Below are 20,434 nucleotides of genomic sequence, written 5' to 3'. Positions count from 1 at the left end.
TAAACGATATTTTAATTATTCTTTTTATTATATAAAAGAAAGCGAATAATATTAGGTGTTTACTTAATAATAGACTCTCTTTTATTATATACGTTATTAAAATAGGCCTAGAAGGTTAGTAATTAAGCGCGTTAAAATTAAAGAAGTATAATTACGTAATACTCGCGTAAGTTAAAGATTCGGTTAACCTATCTATTACGCGGATTATATACTAGTTTAAGGTTAATTATAATAAGCTTTAATAGCTTAAAATTAAGCGATAATAGCGTTTAAGGTATATAGCTCTTATAATTTAATCTATTACTTGTAAGAGAAAAGATAAGTTAACGTATAGTATTTATACTATATAGCTTAAGCTACGTACTCTTTATAGTTTTAACGTTAAGCTTATACTTAACTATTATATTTATAGTTTAAGTAATAAGAGATAATACCTTTAAGGCTAGCTTTATAACCTATAATAAAGTACTTAACCCTAAAACACTTAAGGAGAGCGTTAACTTCATAGAGTTACGCTAGAAAGAGGAGTTTATAGGTAATAATAAGTATATTATATTAATAAATTATCGTAGATTTCTTAATCTTTAAAATAAAGTAAAAATAGTATTAGAATCCTAATCTAGCCTTTATCTTTACTTAATTTATGTTAGCGTAATAGGTAGATTAGATAGTAAGTTACCTTTATATTAGAACGCTTTCTTACCTTTAACTATTTATCTATAGAATATCTTTAATTAGCACTTTAAAACTTTATAGTATCTTATTTTATAAAGGTCTTTAAGCGGAGTTATTAGTAAGTTAAAATACGTGTAAACCTAGCGAATATTATATTTAATAATAAGGTAAGATATAATATAGCGCTTTAGAAAGCTATTTCTAATAGCTTTTATAATTAGAAACTAAACGCGCTTATACGTTTATTTAAAAAAGAACTTAATTAATTTAAATTAAGAAAAGATATAATAGAGCTTTATAAGGAGCTAAGATATATTATAGCTTAAAAAGGGTTATTTAATTAAGAAATAAAGAAAGTCTTATCGTAAATTAAATATATTTTAAATTACTTAAAGAAGCTATAAGTTTAAGAAAAGTGCTACAAGTACTTTAAGGAAGTAAATAAGTTATAAGTAATAAACTAATTAATAGTATATCTTAAATAAAAGGTGTAAAATTTAAAAAGAAAGAGGTTTAAAAATAATAGTGCTTATACTATTAAACTAGCTAGTCTTTTATTTTAAACTAATATTACTTCTAGCCTAGCTAATCGTCTTATTGCTTATATAAGCGGAGTAAGTAAGTAAAGTAAGATTAGAGATATTTATTCTTTTAAAAAGAAATTAAAGGAACCTATATAATATCTCTTTAGCTATAAAACCTTCTTTAACACGTTAACGCTTATAAGATATATTTACTATTTATATATATATATCTTTAAAGCCTAGTTCTTATACCCTAAGTATAAGCGAATAAACCTTAAAGATATAGTAATTAAAGCGAATTCTTATACTTAAAGTAGCTATATTTAAAGAGTTTATAGTGTAGTTTACACCCTAAACTTAAAGTCTTTACTAGATATTCTTTATTTTTTATACGACTAATAATATAAATAAAGAGGGTTCTCTTATTACCTAAACACTTATAGTAAGCTGTTTAATAAGCTAATCTTATATCTAGTATACTTATAAGAGGGTAAAAAGGTTAAAATTAAGGGTATAGGAGGCTAGATTACCTATATAGTAAACGTTTATAAAGGTAATAGAGTTCTTAAAGCTATAAAGGTCTATAAGATCTTATATTTAAATGCTAAAATCGCTCTAATAAATATAAACCCTATTAAGGTGTAATATAGAAAAGAGCTTATAAGAAGATAATAAGTAAATTATAAGAGAAAGGTAAGTAATACTATACTATTAGCTCCCCTTCTATATAAACGGGCGAAAATAGCCTTATTATAACCTTACGTATATACTAGTAGTAACTTAAATTAGGAAATCTTATTATTTAATTCTTACGTGAATAAAGAGTTTTAGGTTAATAAAAGAGAGTAATTAGCCTAGCCGTTTTAAAAGTAATTAAACCTGTAATTAAAGATAAGTAATAAGTATAAAAGGGACTATACTTACCCTTAAAGCTTAGTAAGAACTTAAATCTTTATTTAATCTTACTTATAACTTATTATTCTTAGCTTACCTTTACTTAACTAGCCTTCCCTTTACTCTTATTAATAAAGCGCTCTTACCCTTTCGTTTATAAAGGGAGCTTAAACGTTCTTACTTAACTCTCTTATTATTCTTCTTTAAGTTTATTATCTTTAAGTAAACGCTAACTTTATAATAATAAGAATAAATTAAATTACTTTAAAGAAGAAGTATTTTTAGTTATCCCTTACTTATTACCGTTTATTATTATAATTCTTTATCTTTATAAAGAAGTCTTTTATACTCTTAGTTAAGTTATTACCTATTAATATAAGGTATTATAATTTTATTCTAAGTATTAACTCGTAAAACTCTTAAGAATATCTTTAATTTATCCTTAAAAGTAGTCTTAAAGGTATTAACTTAAATTTACGAGATATAATATTAAGAACTATTAGCCTAAAAACTAACTTAAAAGGTACTATAATACGTGTAGTAAATAGTAAAGAGACTATTAGGAGAATCTAAAGGGGTAATTAAAAGAGAAAGAAGAATATAAGAAGAACTATTAGCTTTAATAAACATTATATTAAAAAGAAGCGCGCCTTAATTAATAGAAGATAGGTTTTTAAGTACTTACGCTTAAAAGCGATTTAATTAAGTGTTAAAGAACGCATTTAATTTAAGATCTATTAAAAGCTAACTTAAGGTACTCTTAAGAACCTTTAGGGAACTTAAGCACTAAAAGAAGCTAAGAAGCTTATTATTAATAAGTATAATAAAGTTACGTGGAATAAGGAGATACGTAGGTTTAATTATCTTACTTTAGCTATAAGATTAAGTAAATAACATTAATAAATAGCTTATTAAGCGTTATCTTATATTTTTAACTTTACCTTTATAGATAGTTTCTCTTATAATTAATATTAACCTCCTTTATAAGCTGCTTTTTATAACTAAACTAACTAATAAGCTAATAATTAACTTATAAGTATTAGGGTAACTTCCTAACTAGTTTAGGCGCTTCTAAGAACCACGTGGAGCGAGTATATAGCGTAAAGCTACGAAAGTAGCTAGCGTCACGTGAGTCATCTCCGAATATTACTATCAATTACCTATATGTTTAAAATTTTCTCTATTAAATTCTCCCCTTTATTCACTTTTATTTTTGTTTGCTTTCTTAATCTCGATCTTATTTGTCTTAATACAGGTAAAATGGGTTGATCTAAAAATATGTGTGCCTGTATGTTTACAGGGATGTGCAAATTAATGAACTACATTGTCTCGAGTTACCTTGGGGCGTGTAGAAGATAGTACAATGCTTTGGAGGCCGTTGTTAGTTTTGAGTGTGAGCTATCGTGACGATGTCGTTCAGTAGTTGGATAGATGTCTCGAACCATCTCATCCAGTAGTCATGACAATTTCTGGGCATCGGCAATGTCTAGCTTAGCAGGCCATAGCTGTGACATGGTTTATTGCGCAAGAGAATTTGTAAACGCCTTCTAAAAAAGCTTGTTGTGGCGTAGGCGCATTTCTTCCGGTCATGCTAACCACAGGGGCGAGTTCGCTACTTCTGTTTTTATCATGAGTAGGTAGCATAGCTCATAACACGCCAAAGATAAAGTGTGAAAAGTCTGAACGTTTAGACCATGCTTTGTATGTAGTCTCGTCTAAAAACTACATTTCCCATATGCTTCTGTAAGCCAGTCAACGGATAACAGTCTTCTTGGGTCATCATGAGCAAGTATCTCACTCTCCAGAGCCACAATGCGTCCGTCATTAAGGTATGCGCACGCAAGTTGCTGCTCTGATGCTAGTCGATAATGGTCCTTCTCATCCAACGTCTCCTTTCGAACTGCCACCACCCGCTCGAACATCTCCATTGAATCCTTAATCCGTCGGTCATTGAGGTATGCGCACGCAAGTTCGTACTCTGATGTTAGTCGAGAATGGTAGTCCGCGGTCAGTCTGTTGTCATTTATATCATGCATTGAGCCGAAAGCAATTCCACGATCGATATTGCTCAATATGGAACCTGAGCAGATGGAGTGGGCGGTTGGCATGCTTTGCAGCTACTCGTTTCTGCTTCGTCGGGGAGATAGTAGCACGTTTGACATGCACAGTCTTGTACACATTGCCACGCGAGAATGGGTCAAGAGGCAGGGCCGGATGGAGCAGGTGGTGAAGGATGCGATATGTCATCTTGCAAGGATCTTCCCTTCTACCAACCATGCTAACCATGAGTTGAGGACAGTACCTACCACATGTGACGCGGCTTCTGTATCAAAATGATGAGCAAAAGACAGATGATGCCTACTATCTGTTTGGGGAAATTGGAGATTGCTTCTACGACGACAGACGATTTAAAGAAGCGACGGTGTTACGAGGCCGTGTGTCAGTGGGCAGCACTTGCTGTGAGGCAGATCTTGCTTCATGCTGGCGTGTGTCGAACATGTGGTGCGAAGAGGCCGAACGAGGTCCTCTCTTAGGCATTTTGAGGTGTTATCTACTGTGGATTTTGCGGGAAATTGGCATTCACTTAAATTAGTGGCTTGACTGCGTGGTGAGATAGATTTCAGTGATGCTTTCACCAGATTAATGTAGTTCACTGTTTAGGACACGTTTGAACAGTTATTTCCGTGTATAAATACACGGTTTTAGACTGAGGTTTCCAGATGACCGACTTCAGCAACGAAGTCTTAAAACCCGAGATAAAACCGGCCTCGTCCTTAGCGGGCCCGTACGTATTTTGAACGTAATGGCTAATTCATGTATGTGAGATAAATTGGTATCAAGAACCTTGAAAGTACATTTTAAGAAGACAGCCTTTTGAGCCACGGGACTCCCGAGTTTGCCCGTATTCATCAAAAGCAATCTAGGTAACAACAATATTAAGGAACTCAAAGGTATTTAATCTCATTTACAATATAAGATTAGACTCACGACTACTTGGTTGGAACCGATCAAGATTTCCAAATACTATTAGCGCATACTAACTACCCTTACGTGATTGCATAAAGTGAATCCCGTTTGGATACCTTAAGCCGTAGCGGAATTCAAGTGTTCCGTAACAGAAATGATGCATCGTGTTGCCCTTTGAAGATCTCTACATAGTGCGATGGGATCCCCCCCTCAGCGTTTCATATACGACCAAGAATGGCATAAGGATTTTGGGGCCACAGAGATCAAATCCATTCTCACGTGTCTTTATCCTCAACACGCCACCCATGTGCAAATCTTTATAGCTAATAAATTCGGCGAGAATCTCATTGGTCTTCTGATCTAGAAGTGTAAAATTCCGGCGGCTCATTCCCCAAGTATGCTTCGTTATCCAGAGGAGCTCCGCAGTCTCTCCGAAAGATTGTCCATCTGTACTCTTCCTAGCTGTGATCTTGCCACGTTAAGTATATCTACTTCTTCTTCTTCTCCCCCTCCTCTACCTCTTCCCAATGTGTTTCGTGTGGCTTATTACGGTTATTGAAGCGAATATGGATCTTCCAAGAAGCCCAATGCATGTAGGATATAGCAATGTTTGGAGACGAGGTGTGCAGGTCAAGAAGGGTGAGTTGTTGAAAGTGTTCATTAAAAGTCATTTGACAATAGAATTCCCGTCGCTCCTCATCCGCAATAGATCCCTCCATATGGCAAACCGCCTCACGAGGGTGTCTCCCTTATCGGCAGAGGCCACCGATGAATCTGGAGCGATCCAAGACAGGGGTTCCCGAGTCATTCGTTGAACTAAATAGCACTCGAATTTGACTAAACACCTAGGCTAGGTTGAAATCCGCTAAATTAAACCTGCATATATATGTATGTATATATTTAATATTGATGCTTACCTACGGCTTGTAAGCGTCGTTTAGTAAACACGCTACACGAAACCTAGAGGAGGTGCTCAATTCCAGATGCTAGGTGCCCCGATCGCAGGTCTCAATGGTGGAGTCCAGTAATCAAAATCCCGAATTGGAAATTAATTGCGCTGCGCGACGCCGCTATTGGATAACAATTAATTCTAATTCAGAGCCGCACACCCCACTGTGAAACTGCAAACCAAAGAGGCCAGAACCAAGAAAACTATGCGATTTGGTCTTGGATCGTGGATTGAGGATCCAAGCTTCAAGCGCCGGAATTGGATCATTGTCTAACTCACCATAAATACGATACTTCTGCTGATAGTTTCTCCCAGCTGACACCATTGTTTATCTAAACTATTGTAGCGTCGCCACAAATGGATAGTCTCCGATCACACTGAAGCCGCTTTGGGGCCACTTGATAGACTTCCCCAGGAGCTATTTAGTAATGTTACGCACTTTCTAACTCCATTGCAGAAACAACGGATGATCGAAAAGCTCGATAATCCCGAAGAGAAATTCTTTAAGGCCGAAATTTTCTCTGCTTGGATCTGGAGCAAGATATTTAAGCCAAAGTCGTGGCCAGACCGAATAGCCGAGCGACTTCCGAACGAAGATCTTGCTCTTATTAGTCCTGATCTTGAAAAGTTGTCTCGTCATCCGAACGCTGACGCATTTCTACTACTTCTGGTACTTGACTGGTCATGCGATACTAGATACCAGAAGCCTGGTTTGTTTGAATCCTTCCAGAGCCCTGAATTGTATGACAAGCAAAGAAAAGAGATTAGGTTAGCGGGAACTTGCATCAAAGTCCAACTTGGTCGTGACCCGTGGGGTGAGGTAACCGAAGTCAGAGATCCAAGTGTGTTTTTCCGCCAGAGCAATGGGAAGCTATAGACGAATATTCTCTATTATTCTGATGACAGTATTCACACTATAGGAGAAGAGTGCATTAGAGGAATTGATGGAGTGGACCGAAGAAACAAGCAACATATCCGCGAGAGGTGTTCAATGGATATACTATTCAGGGATGGAATCGTGCGGGGTATGATGCTATTTGCTCATGAGAGGCCAACTGAGGTTTTTGGAATAAGATCAACTCAGAGAGGGGGATTAATAATAAGGTGGAGATTGCCGAGAGCAGGTGATGACTGGCGACAGCTTAGCACCCATTATGAACACTAGATACCGGACCATACTAGTAACTGGTATAATTCAGCCCGAAGGGCGTTTATTAATGTACCATGTTTCCTTATCTTCCTAACAGTTCAGCATGGGAGGTTGGCCATGTACGGGAGTTTTGAGGGGGGGAGGAATGAGGCGGTCCGCGCCAACGAAGAAGCTGGTATGATCCGCCTCCAGACGGTTCGTGATTAAGAGTGCCTTGCTGTCCAGATATATCTCGTTGTACATTAACGTGTGATGAAATCTAAACCCCCATCTCGCCACTCACATTCTGCAATAGGCTTTGTATCGTGCAGTGCGTAAGTCGTCGAGAACGGCTTCGCAAAGCAGGTCGATGTCCTTGATAGCCATGGTAAGATACAAGCTCATAGGGCCGTAGGACAGGGCTTTAATGGCGCGACTAAAACCAGCCCCAAACCATAATGCTACGTCTCTCTCGTGACGGTCTTCCGACCAAGGAGTGAAGCCGACCCTGATTGAGCAATCGTGGATATCTGAAAATCCAGCAGTTCTGAGTTGTCTTCTCGTTCGCTCTGGTTCCACTCTCATCGAACGACCGTGCCGATCCATGGCGCGCAGCAACTTGTCAGTCCAGTCGACAAGGGCGCATTTGTACGGAATATTGCCGCCCTTGAATCGTGGTTCCCAATCTATTTCTACCTGCTCTAAATATCCGACATTCGGTTTTAAGTGTCTGCCAGTAAATTAGTAACGCGCCGATAGAGGAACATGTTGGACTGTGACTTTCGAACCGATGTATCTTCCTGTACATGTCTTCCCAACAACGAACAGCCCCAAAGAGCGTTCGGACATGTATCAAATCCCAGTTACGTTCCATAGGCTTCCAATCGCTCTCTATGTCAAACTCCATGGGGGGCTCCATGTTTGCCGGGATCCTAGTCATATTAATGAGGGTTACCCCCAGGCGGTCCGCAGCTCGTCTTGCTCACCTTTCGGGTTGAATCATATTCATGTCTACCCCGAGTACAGACGCTCGTGGCAGTGCCCTAGATTGAACGCGTCAGGCAACATTCTTTGTGCAACACCCAGTGGACGTACTCGGCCATGTCAATTGACCAGATCCCCGTTCCTGTCCCGAGATCAAGGATCCGTAAGTCTGTTGTGGTATCCAGTGGCGACGAGAACAGGGCATTGCCCCGAGCTGTGAGGAAGAGTTTGTGAAATATATCCAAGCGCTGCAGCTCTTCCTGCACCGAGCATGTTTAGCAGCAGTCCGGTGTCCACATGGCAATTGAGCTTACCTGGTCAATTGGAAATATATACTTGCTTCTCTTCAGCTTGTCGTCACTTCTTCCATACCATCGATCACCAAATAGACGTTGCACATGCTGCAAACGCCCGGCATATTGTCCATGGGCGTGATCTAGATGGCCAATGTCAGTTCAGTACATTCACCGCCGGACTATTAAGCACTTCAGCTGCAAAGCGAACAGGGTTTCCTGCAGTGTTTACCCTCTGGATTCATAACGAGTGGAACCGCGTGTGCGTTTTGATGTAGCCGATGTCTCATGTACGATCCTCGTTTCAGACAATGCAGGAGGAAGAAATCTCGGTTCGGGTAATGCTCGGACTTTTTCATAAGCCGCCAGAGCCTCAGGGCCGTGAAGCAGCAACACTAATTCTGGGATGCGGCTTCTGAGGAGAATGTTGCATGTATCAATAGCAGTCATAGTCGGCCAGGCCTCCTTGAATAGTATTATTATTTGTCATACATGCTGGTTAGCTCGCATGGTCTATTGACAAACAGCTTGACGACAGCTGGCCGAATATTTGAATGGCCCTCATGTTAGGCATTGGAGACCTGGCGGGGTGGGCGTATTTGATCATTTGAGCTTGGTTATTGACAGTCATAACTCTATTAAATACTATTTCGGTGTCAATTATACCTCATAAATGCTCGCATTCTCCTATCTCTCTGTGTCGTTTAGACCATGAGTGCATCCAAAGTATATACATCGTCTGCCGAATTGAGTTTCCCTTTGCATCGCCAAGTGATCTGCACCGCTCTAGGGTATCGGCTCATCGACTGCTAGGGCGACGAGTCAGAGCGGACCATACCTTCTCAGGCAGAACTGGATCTCGTATATGACGTAGTCTCAAGCAGTTAGTGAAGGGTCATCCGGTCAGCCATGCCAACTCCAGGGGCATCTTGCTGTCGAAGTCAGACGACAACGCATTGCTGCCTGAACGCGAACTCGGCAAAGTCCAGGGTCTCCATTCCGTCGCCGCCAGATGCATAGTATCTGCAATGTCCACTGCACGCCGAAACACAACGCTGGAGTATGAGGCAAAGACTGGAAGTATCTAGTCGAGGACGTATTCGAGATGCTAGAGTGGCTGGGCCGCGCCTGTCCCTACGACCTTGTTTGCATGGCTCCAACGTGCAGTGAAGCGACCGACGGTATCGGGGGAACAAGCTAATCAAGCTTCTGCATATAGAGGTGCTATTTGAGATATTGCTTTAGATCAAGCACGGCGGTTGCTAAATTATTCTTAGGTCCTTTGACATGTATGTCACCTACAAAAGGAGAAGCATTCGTTGGTGCTACAGGTTTGTTGGGGTGCCAGACTCGAGCATTGAAGTTAGAGGAGCGAGGAGCCCAGGCCAGCACAGGTGTCTTTGGGCCGCAAGTGGAGGATCGAGTGACTGCAAGTCACCTGCTCCGTATATGTGCAAAGATACCTGCTAAATGGTGCCAGCTTGTCACTAGGACTTTGTCTAATTCTCGACCGCTGGACTGAGGATACTGACAGGGTGTAAACGCTTGGACGACGCGAACCAAACCATCGCGTTCGCGCCACCCCGGCCTGTACACTATCTGAGCGCGCTGGGTCTTGAAGACCTGTATAAAACAAAAACTTAATTAATAATGAGTCTTATAACGTGACACCAGCCCTTTCCGGGAGGGCCTCTGCATTCGCAAATACGTATATTGTCGCCCCCACGGATTACAAGGTAACTCCGGGGTAGGACCATGGATAAAGTCTGGTGGCGTTGGAGCTCCGGGGAACGACAACGATGTCACGGCGAGAAGGTACCTGCCGGTTGCGGCATGAACCTTTACAGCCGACATGTGCAGATGTCGCGAGAAGACGTTTCGTCCAAGGCATTACATCGCAACCAAGACCACATGCAGACATTCCTCGGACTCCACGGGCTCTCGGCCCCTCCCCGAGTCCGATTCCTCCTCCGGCACACCGAGAACGCATTCGTCTGAGACAAAAAGTCAAATTGACTTCTGACATCACAATTAGGATCTGGGCTCGGCCATCAGTGCCACGCCAGCCACATAGCCAAGCCCGTTATTTCTTTAACAGAACGCCAGAGGCAATACATGACTATTCGTAGAATACTATTTCTCGGATTGAGGTGGGTGGCATGTATATTGTGTCAATGTTTCAACCTTCCATCCAATCCAATTCACTACAGACACGTTCAGCAACTTCCACCCCTGCCACAATCCTGTCACCCACCACTATGAGACATTTTAAGCGTGCGCTTTTAGATAACTGTGACTGTTCTTATTGGGCTGCGTTCAGGAAAGTAAAAAGAGCAAGTGTGAGCTACAGAGTCGAAATCTCTTCACGGTGGCTGGCTTACAATGCGGTGATTGGGTCAATACAAACATCAACACAGGCAGAGACCTCCTCGACAGATTCTAGCTATATGCGGTTATTTCTCGTTAAACACACCATGGCAAAACGGTTTGCGCGTGGGCTTCCTCGTTGATGGCAGTCTTGGTTCCATGGACCTGTGCATGCATCACGCTCTATCGCGGACGGTTCCGTTTATCTCATCCGATTCCTAAAGGAAGCCATTGTGTCATGTATTAAAATATATATGCAACGGCATAAGAGATGAATTACACTTTGCGATTAGTTTCCAGGGTCCTCACAATTCTTTCCCAGTGAGCGTCATCCGTGTTTGCATTTAACCAGTAATTCCCCTCGTGGTCCTTGCCAACCGTAACCATGACTTCGAAAGGAACGGGGTCATTAAAGGTGCACTGGACATAAGACGGAAATCCCGGCCTAGTAGATCCCGTAGAGGCATTTTCGACCACAGCTCCAGTAAAGTCGACGTCGAATAGCTTCGCGTTGGTCCAGCTGGAGCCCACGAGGACCGTCATTGTGGCATCGCCAAACATGGGCATCGTCAGGGTGCCTTGCTTCTCCCTCACCAGCGCAGAGAATGCCTCGACCTGTGGACGAGTGCGAGATTCCGTGATGCGCTGACGCAGTCGCGAAGCCGTGTAGCTCAAGGGGCGGCTGATGACTTCCTGCGCAGACAGCAGGACGGTGAACATGGCCACCGCGTTGGACAAGTACGGCTTGGACGGGGGCAGGAGGTCGTTTTCAAGAGTTCGGCGGAGTCCCAGAGCATTGTGGAGGTTGACTGTACCGCGCGGATTCTTCTTGGCCGCCGTGTGCAGTCGAGCCCACCACGCCGTGATGAGGTTGTCGTCGCTCAGAAACGGCCTTTGCTCGTCGGGCTCGGTCTCGCTCTCTGCTTGTTGGCGAATCTCGCGCAAGAAAGCCGACGGGAGGCACAGGACGCGGTTTCGATACCTCTTGAAGACGGCATTATAGAGGGCTCGAATAGTGTATAGCATCATTTGAAGCCTGGACAGCCTGAGCTTCTCGAGCACGTAGGGTTCCGTGGGGTGGAGCCCAAGATCGGCCAAAGGATCCTCGCTTGCATCATGTGGTGTGCCGACTCCAGTCAATTTTCCATTGACAATCGACGACCAGGCTCGGAGAAGCTCTGCCTTGCCGGGAGTGTCGAACAGGGTATGGAACCAGCTCAAAACGACGAGGGTCGCGTCGCGGAATGACACGACGACGAGTCCGAGCTGTGGCACATCGTTTTGCAGGTATTCGGAAAACTTGGTAGGAACACTTGGGTGAACCCATAAAGACCTAAAGGCCATGGCATCTGCGACTATCTCGGGTCCCTGAGATGCCCTCAGTTTCTGCATCTGAGATGCAACTGGGTGTTCGACTATGAGCATGTCATGCTGAATGTGGCAAAACTGAACCGCTCGACGATCCTCGGTGAAGGTGGCTGGGATATGATAATGCACGCGGCCCTTTTTCTGCCGTTGAGTCGTGGGGTCAGCTCAAGTCCACCGAGTCTGGTCGTAAAAGCAGATATGGGTTGGAGGGGGTCTCACGTCATATCTGAACCTGGCACCGATTTTGTCCCAGCCCTTGAGGGTAGCCAGAGTTTCAAGGCCATCTCGCAACTTGAAAGGATCGAGAACGTCGTTGAAGAGCAACGTCGTGAACATGATGGTGTGCTCACCGTGCGGAAGGTTGTCAAGCCGTCGAAGTGGAATTACCCTGTCTGTCGGTATTGTTGGCGCTTGGCCGCGTGTGGGATCAAAGAGACTGAACATGACAGCGGACGTGTAAGAGCTAGTCTTTGAACAGTCTGCTACGGGATTGTCCACGGTACGCAATATTCGCAGGAGAAAATTGGCGGGCTGTGGGATCTTCTAATGTAAGAACGACGGGATGCGTGAGAGGTGGCTGACCTGGGGGAAGTGGCCCGGCCTCGTCATAGGTCAATCAATGCATTCCTATTGCTAGCGGGTATATATGACGAGGGTCTAACGAGTCTCGGAATGTAAGGGCTTAAATTCAAAGATAGTATCAAAGAGTGTCAAAGGTCCTTGGTTTTCTAAGAGGAAAAAAGGGATTAGTAACTATTTATATATACATAAAAGGAATACCCAGGCCTAGGGCCCTTACCCGGGCACGTATTCTGGTTATATAATAAGCAAGTCCTTTATCGGTGAGGCCCCCTTGTTGGGCCTCACGATCTGTTGAGCCTTTTCCGTGTAACAGTATAAGGTGCTGTTGGCCATGCAACACAACCCACAGCGGATGGCTAATACTATTGAACAAGCACGGGACCATGAGACAGACATGAGATTTAGCAAGACGCGTAATCTATGTACCAAGTACGCGTATTTACTTCAGAGTTTCACATGTGTAAACACTATAAGAGGTATATGCAGCATCCAGGACCACTCCTAGACCATGCTTTGCCGTGGCTTGGTGTTTTGAGACATTTGAAACCTTGTGTATTGCTACTTTTAACTTACGACGCACACTTGGATCCTAGTTATCTACGGAGTACTACGTGCTACATTCTCTATAATGCTACGTAGTTTCCATGGTTGAGGTTTTGCTGACAAGTACCGAGTAGATACGCAATGAGTACTCCGTAAACCACATCCGTCGGGTTGAAGATATCTCAAACTTTCAGCCAGGTTTAGCAATACCACGACTCCCTACCTAGGTAGGACCTTGTACTTGGTACTTTGCATAAAGTTCTCTTTACATACCGAACAGACATCTCACTCTTGTAGTTGGGCAGACGTTACGTGGCTCCTCTCGACTGAGTCTGCTCCAGCCCCTATCAGAAACTCGCTGAGACCAATATGTACACCAAGTTGGACCCAGGTGAAACAAAATGGCTGTCGAGTCTCTATAATAGTGGTATCGCCAACCCGACCCCCCCTCCTCTTGTTACCTGAAAATCCAACGACGCACATCGAATATAAGGGGAAAATGTGTGTTAATAGCACAAACTAGCTAGGATATTACCATTAAATAAAATTACTTTTATTAATAGAATAAATAAACTTAATAAAATTTTATTTATTATTAAATTAAAATTTAATTTTATAAAATTATTTTTATTTATATTTTAAAAAGTTTATAATATTTAAATTTATAAAATAAAAATTATTTTTTATTTTTATTTTTTTATTTATTTTTATTTTTTATATTAAACTTTTTATTTAAAATTATATAACATTTATATTAAATATTATTTAAAATTAAAAATAATTAATTTATTATATTTTTTAACAAAAGTATTTAAAAAAATTAAAAAAGCTAATTATATAAATTTTTTTAAAAATAAAAAATATAATTAAATTATTTTCTTAAAATTCCTTTTAAATAAAATATATTATAATAAATTAAATATACTTTTTAAGAGTAAAAAATAAGCTATAAAGTATTTATTTTTTATAAGTATTTAAAATAAAAAATCTTTAAAAATAAAGTCTTTAGCCTAATAATCTTGGCATAAAACTAAATAATAAACCCCCTTCTCTTGTAGAGACTTGGCTGCTACGAGTTTCTTTTGCTAGTTGTACTGGAACTAAGTGATGTCGATTATTAGTTTTTGGTATAGGAAGAGGTAAGCAGTGGGTGGTAGCACTTTCTTGGCAAACAGAGCTAGTAATATCCGAGCAGACATCTCCTCTGCACCTTCAGGAGATTTGACATGAACATGAGCCAATAGCCCCAGACAGCTCACCAATGTCTTTTGCGCTCTTGGCTTTCGAGACATGGTGGCAAAAGACTTGCTCCCTCCCAACAAGCCATATTTATCCAATGCGGTCGGGATGCTTACCGCCCTTATTTCCTCTAGAGATATCGTGAGAAGCCCTCTCAGCTACGTTGCGGTGCATGTTCGTCGGGGGCTTGTTGAATTTCGTACCCGAGCGGCTCTATGGACAGAGTCAAGGTATCTGATACTCGCTGTATTTGGAACTGCAACAAGACGCATCATGCTCAATATAAAATGGACCAAAGCCCGGTTATTTGACTTGGACTTTTCGACCACAGTGCTATTTCGTAAGGCAAGCTCCTCTTTTTCTGATAGTAATGTCAATCAGAGCTGCCTGAGTCACACGACTAGGATTGCGGATGACGTCTTCGGTGGTGACGTTATACCCGTAGGAACAATACTGCTCAGCGAGCAGCAGAATTGTGACCATGTCTGCGTCGCCGGAAAACATGGAACAAGACTCTGTTTGATCTACGGTGAGAAGTTCAAGCTCCTTCCACGCATTCCAGACAATATCTCTTGCTTCCATAGATGGAGAGGGCTTATCGCAAGGTTGAGTGGGTAGGTCCGTGATGGGTGCCGGAGGCATCACGTAGGAGCCTACTGCTTCTCGAACTCGGTGGCCAAGATGGCCGAGAGTTTGCTCCAAACTAGATGGTATGGCCTGTAGAAGGGCAGTGGTTGATCGGTAGATCCAATTAATCTGATCCGTAGGTATTGTTTCCTTATCAAAGTGAAGCTCAAGCAACAGGTCCTTTAGACCAGGCGTGACCACCATCAACAGATCTGCAGATTCTGCAGCGTCAGCCACTGCCGAGAGCGCGCCGTCCGCATGGCCAACTCTGACAGAGGCGTCCAAAGACCTGTGATTCTGGAACACAACCATGGAGCCCAATCTAGACGCCCGAGGCCACGATGTACAGTCTCTGACGATGGAACGATAGCCCAAGTGATGGTGCGGAAGGCTGGCCGTCTCATGGTCATGCATCTGTGTAATCAGCATTGCCAAAGTCATTTCCTCGCCCAGGCGCGCTCTGACGGGCAGAAAATTGACACAAGGACCGCGCACTTTTTCGACTCCCGGCATCATCAAGTAGCGGTTGGAACTGACTTCACCAAATACGACGTCGTTTACGTCAAGAGCGGTCGAGAGTACCACGGCCCAGATGGCCTTGAATACACTAGAAGGTGTTCCTGAAGATGTGTGCAAGTTGTCCACGGGAGTGCGAATCTGCATGTAATCTCGAAGAAGATGATTTTGAATAGGCATGAGCCGCGGCGGAGCAAGCTGAGAAATGGAAGAGCCTCGCAATGCTTCTATCCAAAATTGTCGCGGTCGAGTGCCATCCAGGCTTCCAACGTGCGATACCCAAGAATGGAAGTGAGGTCCATCGGACATTGAATCACCCAGGTACGCCGCACTGAGATCTTGAAAGATGAGTGACAGATTGACAGCATCATACAGAGCATGATGTATCTTCAGACTCAGGATGTCGCAGTTCTGTCCGTCGGAAACCAGGCAGAAATGCGCCAACAAAGCACCTCTCTCACAGGCGGCCGGTGTGACTTGACCATCTGGTTTCACAATAACAGCATCTGAATGCAGCTTCTTCAGGGCGGCTTGATAGATGACGGGACCTTTTTGGAAAAATACTGTCCTCAGGATCGGGTGGTGTTTGAGTACGGCCCTGCAAGCCTCTTGAAGCTTGGCTACGCCAAGAGCAGGCGTCAATTCGAGCGTAAAACAGGTTTGACGCGCCGTGTAGCCGACAGCAAGCATCATCGCTTGTGCATCTGTAGCAGGGTATATGCTCTCGATGTCATGCTCATTTATATCATGGTTCTTGAGGCCAAGGGCGAGCAGACGGCCCTCCAGAGGACCAAACTCAACACTGCAAGGCCTCTCAGGTGAAGACGGTACTACCTCATCAATTCGAACTGGTGTCGAGTTCAATGCTTGTGTAAGGACTGCAAGAGGTTGATTCTGCAATAGGAGAGCGGTATCAATTGCGATGCCTTTCCTCTGACACTGACTGGCTGCCCGCATGGCCAACATGGAGTCTCCGCCAAGTTGAACAAAGCAGCTTTCTCTCCCAATCGTGTCTTTGGGAATCTCCAAGATGGAAGCCCATATAGACTGCACTTCTTCCTCCACCGTTGTGACTGGTGGCGTCAGCGTGATAGCCATGGGACACAAGGCAGCTTTTGCGCACGACAGGTCCTTTGTCTTGAGCCAGTCACTAATTTCTGTTCGCGCAAGCTTTGCCGAAGCTGTCTGGGGCATTTGCTCGACTGCCATCCACACAGTCGGTACCATGTAGTGAGGCAGCTTGGAACTCGCAAAGGCGCGCAAATTTCTCAAATGGTCAGCAGCGAGCCTATCGTGAGGAGGACACAGTTCTTGGAGAACGCTTCCTGTCGGAAGTTGTGGATCATAGAGAGAGACGACTGCTACAAGCTCTGTTCGACCTTTGTAGATCTTGGGCTCTGTGAAGATGTGTCTCACTTGGCCATGGCCAGAGAGGACGCCCTCAAGCTCGCCAAGCTCGAATCTCTGGCCGCGTATCTTGACCTGGCTGTCCTTTCGCCCTAGGAAGTCAATGCTCCCATCCGGATTGTATCTACCAAGGTCTCCCGTCCGATAGAATCGCGACGATGCACTGGCTCGATGTGCAGCCCAGCGTGGCGGCGATATGAAGGCGGCCGCGGTCCTGATGGCGTCGTTGGCGTAGCCACGGGCCACGCCAGGGCCTTCAACCAGAAGCTCTCCAACGGCACCGATGGGAACCAACTCGTCCTTGTTATCAGGATTTATAATCCAGATGGCACAATTGAGAGGCATGCCGATGGTCTGGGGGTAGGGAGACGCAGGTGTCAGCTCAGCGGCTGCGCTGGCTATGGACGCCTCGCATGGTCCCCAGGCATTGACGAAACGAAGCGTTTTGCCCCAAGTCCTGAATGACGTGGGGCTGACAGGCTCTCCGCCTGAAATGATCATTTCCAAGCAATCTACCTCGTCTGGAGATATGGTACGCAAAACAGTCGGAGTCAGCCACGCGCACTGCACCTTTTGGGACTGTATGAACCCTGCAAGGCCTGATAGTCGAGCCTCTTCCGAGGGCATGCAGAGACATCCACCAGTAACAAGCGCGCCAAACGCCTCTCCAATGCTGATATCCCACACGAACGCGGCAAATTGCAGCATTCGCAGGCCTGGACGCCAGTTAAGCCGCCTAGACATGGAGAACAGTGCAGAGACCAAGCAGCGATGGTCTAGCATGACGCCCTTGGGAGCTCCAGTACTTCCGCTGGTGAACAAGATGAAGGCATTGTCTTCTGGTGATGTCTTTTGCACATCGACAATCGCATCATTCGGGCCCGCCAAATCTGCCATAAATGCCGGGCTTATAACGACAACGTCTGCAACCAAGCCGGCAGGACACGCAAAATCTGATAACGACGTTAGGATGACGCCGGCTTTAACGCTGGATATGAGAAGCTTTTTGCGAGCGTCTGGTTGGGCCCCATCTATGGGAACGCATACTCCGCCCGCCTTCAAGACGGCGAGCATGGCAACAACAGCCCACATGGACTTGGTAAAGACGAGCGCAACTGCAGAGTTTACAGTTACGCCTCTCCGGCACAGCTCGCCGGCCAGACGGTCTGAAAGAATGGCCAGATCTGAGTAGCTTAGCCTCCCGTCAACTGCCTCCACGGCTGTGTTTGAAGGCCATCTTGTGGCCTGAGCTGTAAAGGCATCATGGAGACATGTATTCGTTGCTGCTGGCAACCCGCTGTTCCACCTGGAAATCTCCGAAAAATGATGCGGGCTTAACAGTGACAGGGACTCAATTTTGGTTTGCGCCTCTGCCCTCATCAACGTTGCAAGAGTGTGCTCAAATTGATACAGGAACCGGCGTAGTTGGCCTTGGCAAAGAACGGACGGGTCAAATCTTGCCTTCATGAGGATTCCTTGGTTGGTAAACATGCAACTGAGGCAAATGGAAAATGCCCCGGCCGGGTCGACCGCCTCATCGCAGGTGACTCCTTGGCCACAGGTCTCTAGCTCAGGCATGGGCGGAAACATGTTTAGCATTGCCTGAAACCCGGACGCGATTCGCGCTGCTCCGCTCACTTGAGCAATCTTGCTCGCGTCGTACTGTAGAGCGGGATGTGTCTGAAGCTGGCGCAGCGCCGTGGCCCTCTCCTTAAGCATGTCTCGGACCGTCATGCTCGGCTGGAGCCTGGCTTGCACCGGAATAACGGCCACGGTTGGCCCCATGGTTGTCTCGATGCCGCCTGAAGCCATCGCTCGACCTGATACAGCGAGGCCGTACGCAACGTTCTTGCTGCCAGCGTAGGCGCCGAGTACTAGGGACCATGCTGCCTCCAAGAACGAGGGGATGTGAGCCGGGGATACATCCGCATTAATACGGCTGATCTCCATCATCCGAATTAGCTGCTGCGATGCGAGGGGGGTGTAGCTAGACTCGACGTATGGGTAGACAGCCGGGACACCTTTGAAGCGGCACGTCCAAAACGATCTCGCCGAAGCCTCGTCAATACTTGAGCAATGATATACAAAGTCTTTAAAGGGGGCACGTGTAATCGGCTCATGGCCATGATATACACGCATCATATCGACGAGCAGGAGGTAATGGGACGTGGCATCCATGATGGCGTGATGCATGGTCAGGACCAGTCTACGATTGACAATGGCAGAGCGAAACAGCGGCTCGCCCAGATTTGGCAACCATGCCTTCTCATCTTTGACATGGCGTGAAACATGTCCAGACAGGCGCACCGTGCAATGCGGTTGGCGGGTGACAACCTGCACAAGCCCAAGAGGGCAGTCGACAATCCGGGTGCGCAGGACCGAGTTCATCCATACTACGCGTTGGAGGGCATCGCAGAGTTGATCAAGGTCAACCGAAGGGGCAATGGACAGCACGAATTGATACACGCTTGCCCCGGTTCGAATCGACGATTCGGCCATGCAGTTGATTTGGAGGGGAGTGCAAGCGTACACATCCTCGATGTCAGCGGGGGCCAACGAACAGGCCTCGGCAAGGCTTTCCAAGTCTATTGCTTCCATCGACACAGTCGGTGGCGGCATCCTCGAGTCTGGCATTATTGTCGTGGTTGAATCTTGAACAGAGAGCATGTAAATATCAAGATGATGTTTTGACGACGGCAGCTTACAAGCAATACAGTCAACCACTAGCAAGCGTGTCAGTGGCGAGGAGACGTGCTATTTATCGTGCCTCGCCCTACTTGACTTTATTATAATTTCGCGAGGCGTACTAATTAAAGTTGGTACTTGCCCGCAATGCAACTACTCTATACTATTATGTACTTTGACTCTTGTCCTATAAAAGTCTCTAGTATAGTAGTCCCTTTTTATATACTTTTCTTAAAAAATATACGTAATATTATAGGTGCCCGCATAGCTAATAGTTGATAAGCTTTGGGAAATTAAAATACTACGCCACCTCTTCCTTACACGTTAAAATTCTAAGTGTAAAAAGTAAAATTATTTAAAAGCTAATAGTTTTTAGGCTAAACACTTTTTATAGCTATTATACTAGGTTATTATATTGATTAAAGTTTAAATTATATTACTTATTAATTAAGTAAAATTACACGTATAATATTTAATAATATAATATTAAGTTATATTAAGTTAAAAATAATAAAAAACGAAAAAAATAAATTATTTATATTTATATTATAGTATATTAAATGTACTAGTATAATTAGTTATTATACAAAGTATTTCCACGTGTATTCTTTGAATTTTTTAGATTTTAAAAAATAATTAATATTAAATCTAATAAAATACTTATAGGTATAGTTTATTGTATTTT

At 43.9% G+C, this 20,434-nt stretch overlaps 3 protein-coding genes across 3 annotated transcripts; all 3 read right to left on the bottom strand.

The window, feature by feature from the left end:
- Window positions 1-7,201: 7,201 nt before the first annotated feature.
- Window positions 7,202-8,689, bottom strand: J3458_022068 (uncharacterized protein). The gene is made up of 6 exons (XM_066122906.1): window positions 8,648-8,689; window positions 8,437-8,558; window positions 8,234-8,382; window positions 8,125-8,181; window positions 7,927-8,070; window positions 7,202-7,868 (listed from the first exon to the last, which is right to left on the bottom strand). Exons 1-6 carry the CDS (start codon window positions 8,658-8,660, stop codon window positions 7,439-7,441), a joined length of 915 nt encoding a protein of 304 aa, XP_065972127.1. The 5' UTR covers window positions 8,661-8,689; the 3' UTR covers window positions 7,202-7,438.
- Window positions 8,690-11,058: 2,369 nt separating this feature from the next.
- J3458_022067 (uncharacterized protein) lies at window positions 11,059-12,486 on the bottom strand (the record flags this gene model as incomplete). The annotated part of the gene is made up of 2 exons (XM_007817648.2): window positions 11,059-12,291; window positions 12,370-12,486. The coding sequence occupies 2 exons, from the start codon at window positions 12,484-12,486 to the stop codon at window positions 11,059-11,061; spliced, it is 1,350 nt and encodes a 449-aa protein (XP_007815839.2).
- Window positions 12,487-14,298: 1,812 nt separating this feature from the next.
- On the bottom strand, window positions 14,299-19,698 carry J3458_022066 (Nonribosomal peptide synthetase; the record flags this gene model as incomplete). Its single annotated transcript, XM_007817647.2, has 1 exon — window positions 14,299-19,698. One exon carries the CDS (start codon window positions 19,696-19,698, stop codon window positions 14,848-14,850), a length of 4,851 nt encoding a protein of 1,616 aa, XP_007815838.2. The 3' UTR covers window positions 14,299-14,847.
- Window positions 19,699-20,434: the final 736 nt, after the last annotated feature.

This window comes from Metarhizium acridum, assembly GCF_019434415.1.
Source record: "Metarhizium acridum strain ARSEF 324 chromosome Unknown scaffold_587, whole genome shotgun sequence".
Taxonomy (NCBI): Eukaryota; Fungi; Ascomycota; class Sordariomycetes; order Hypocreales; family Clavicipitaceae; genus Metarhizium; species Metarhizium acridum.
Note: the sequence above shows the minus strand (reverse complement) of the source record. Positions and strands in the feature narration are given on the sequence as shown.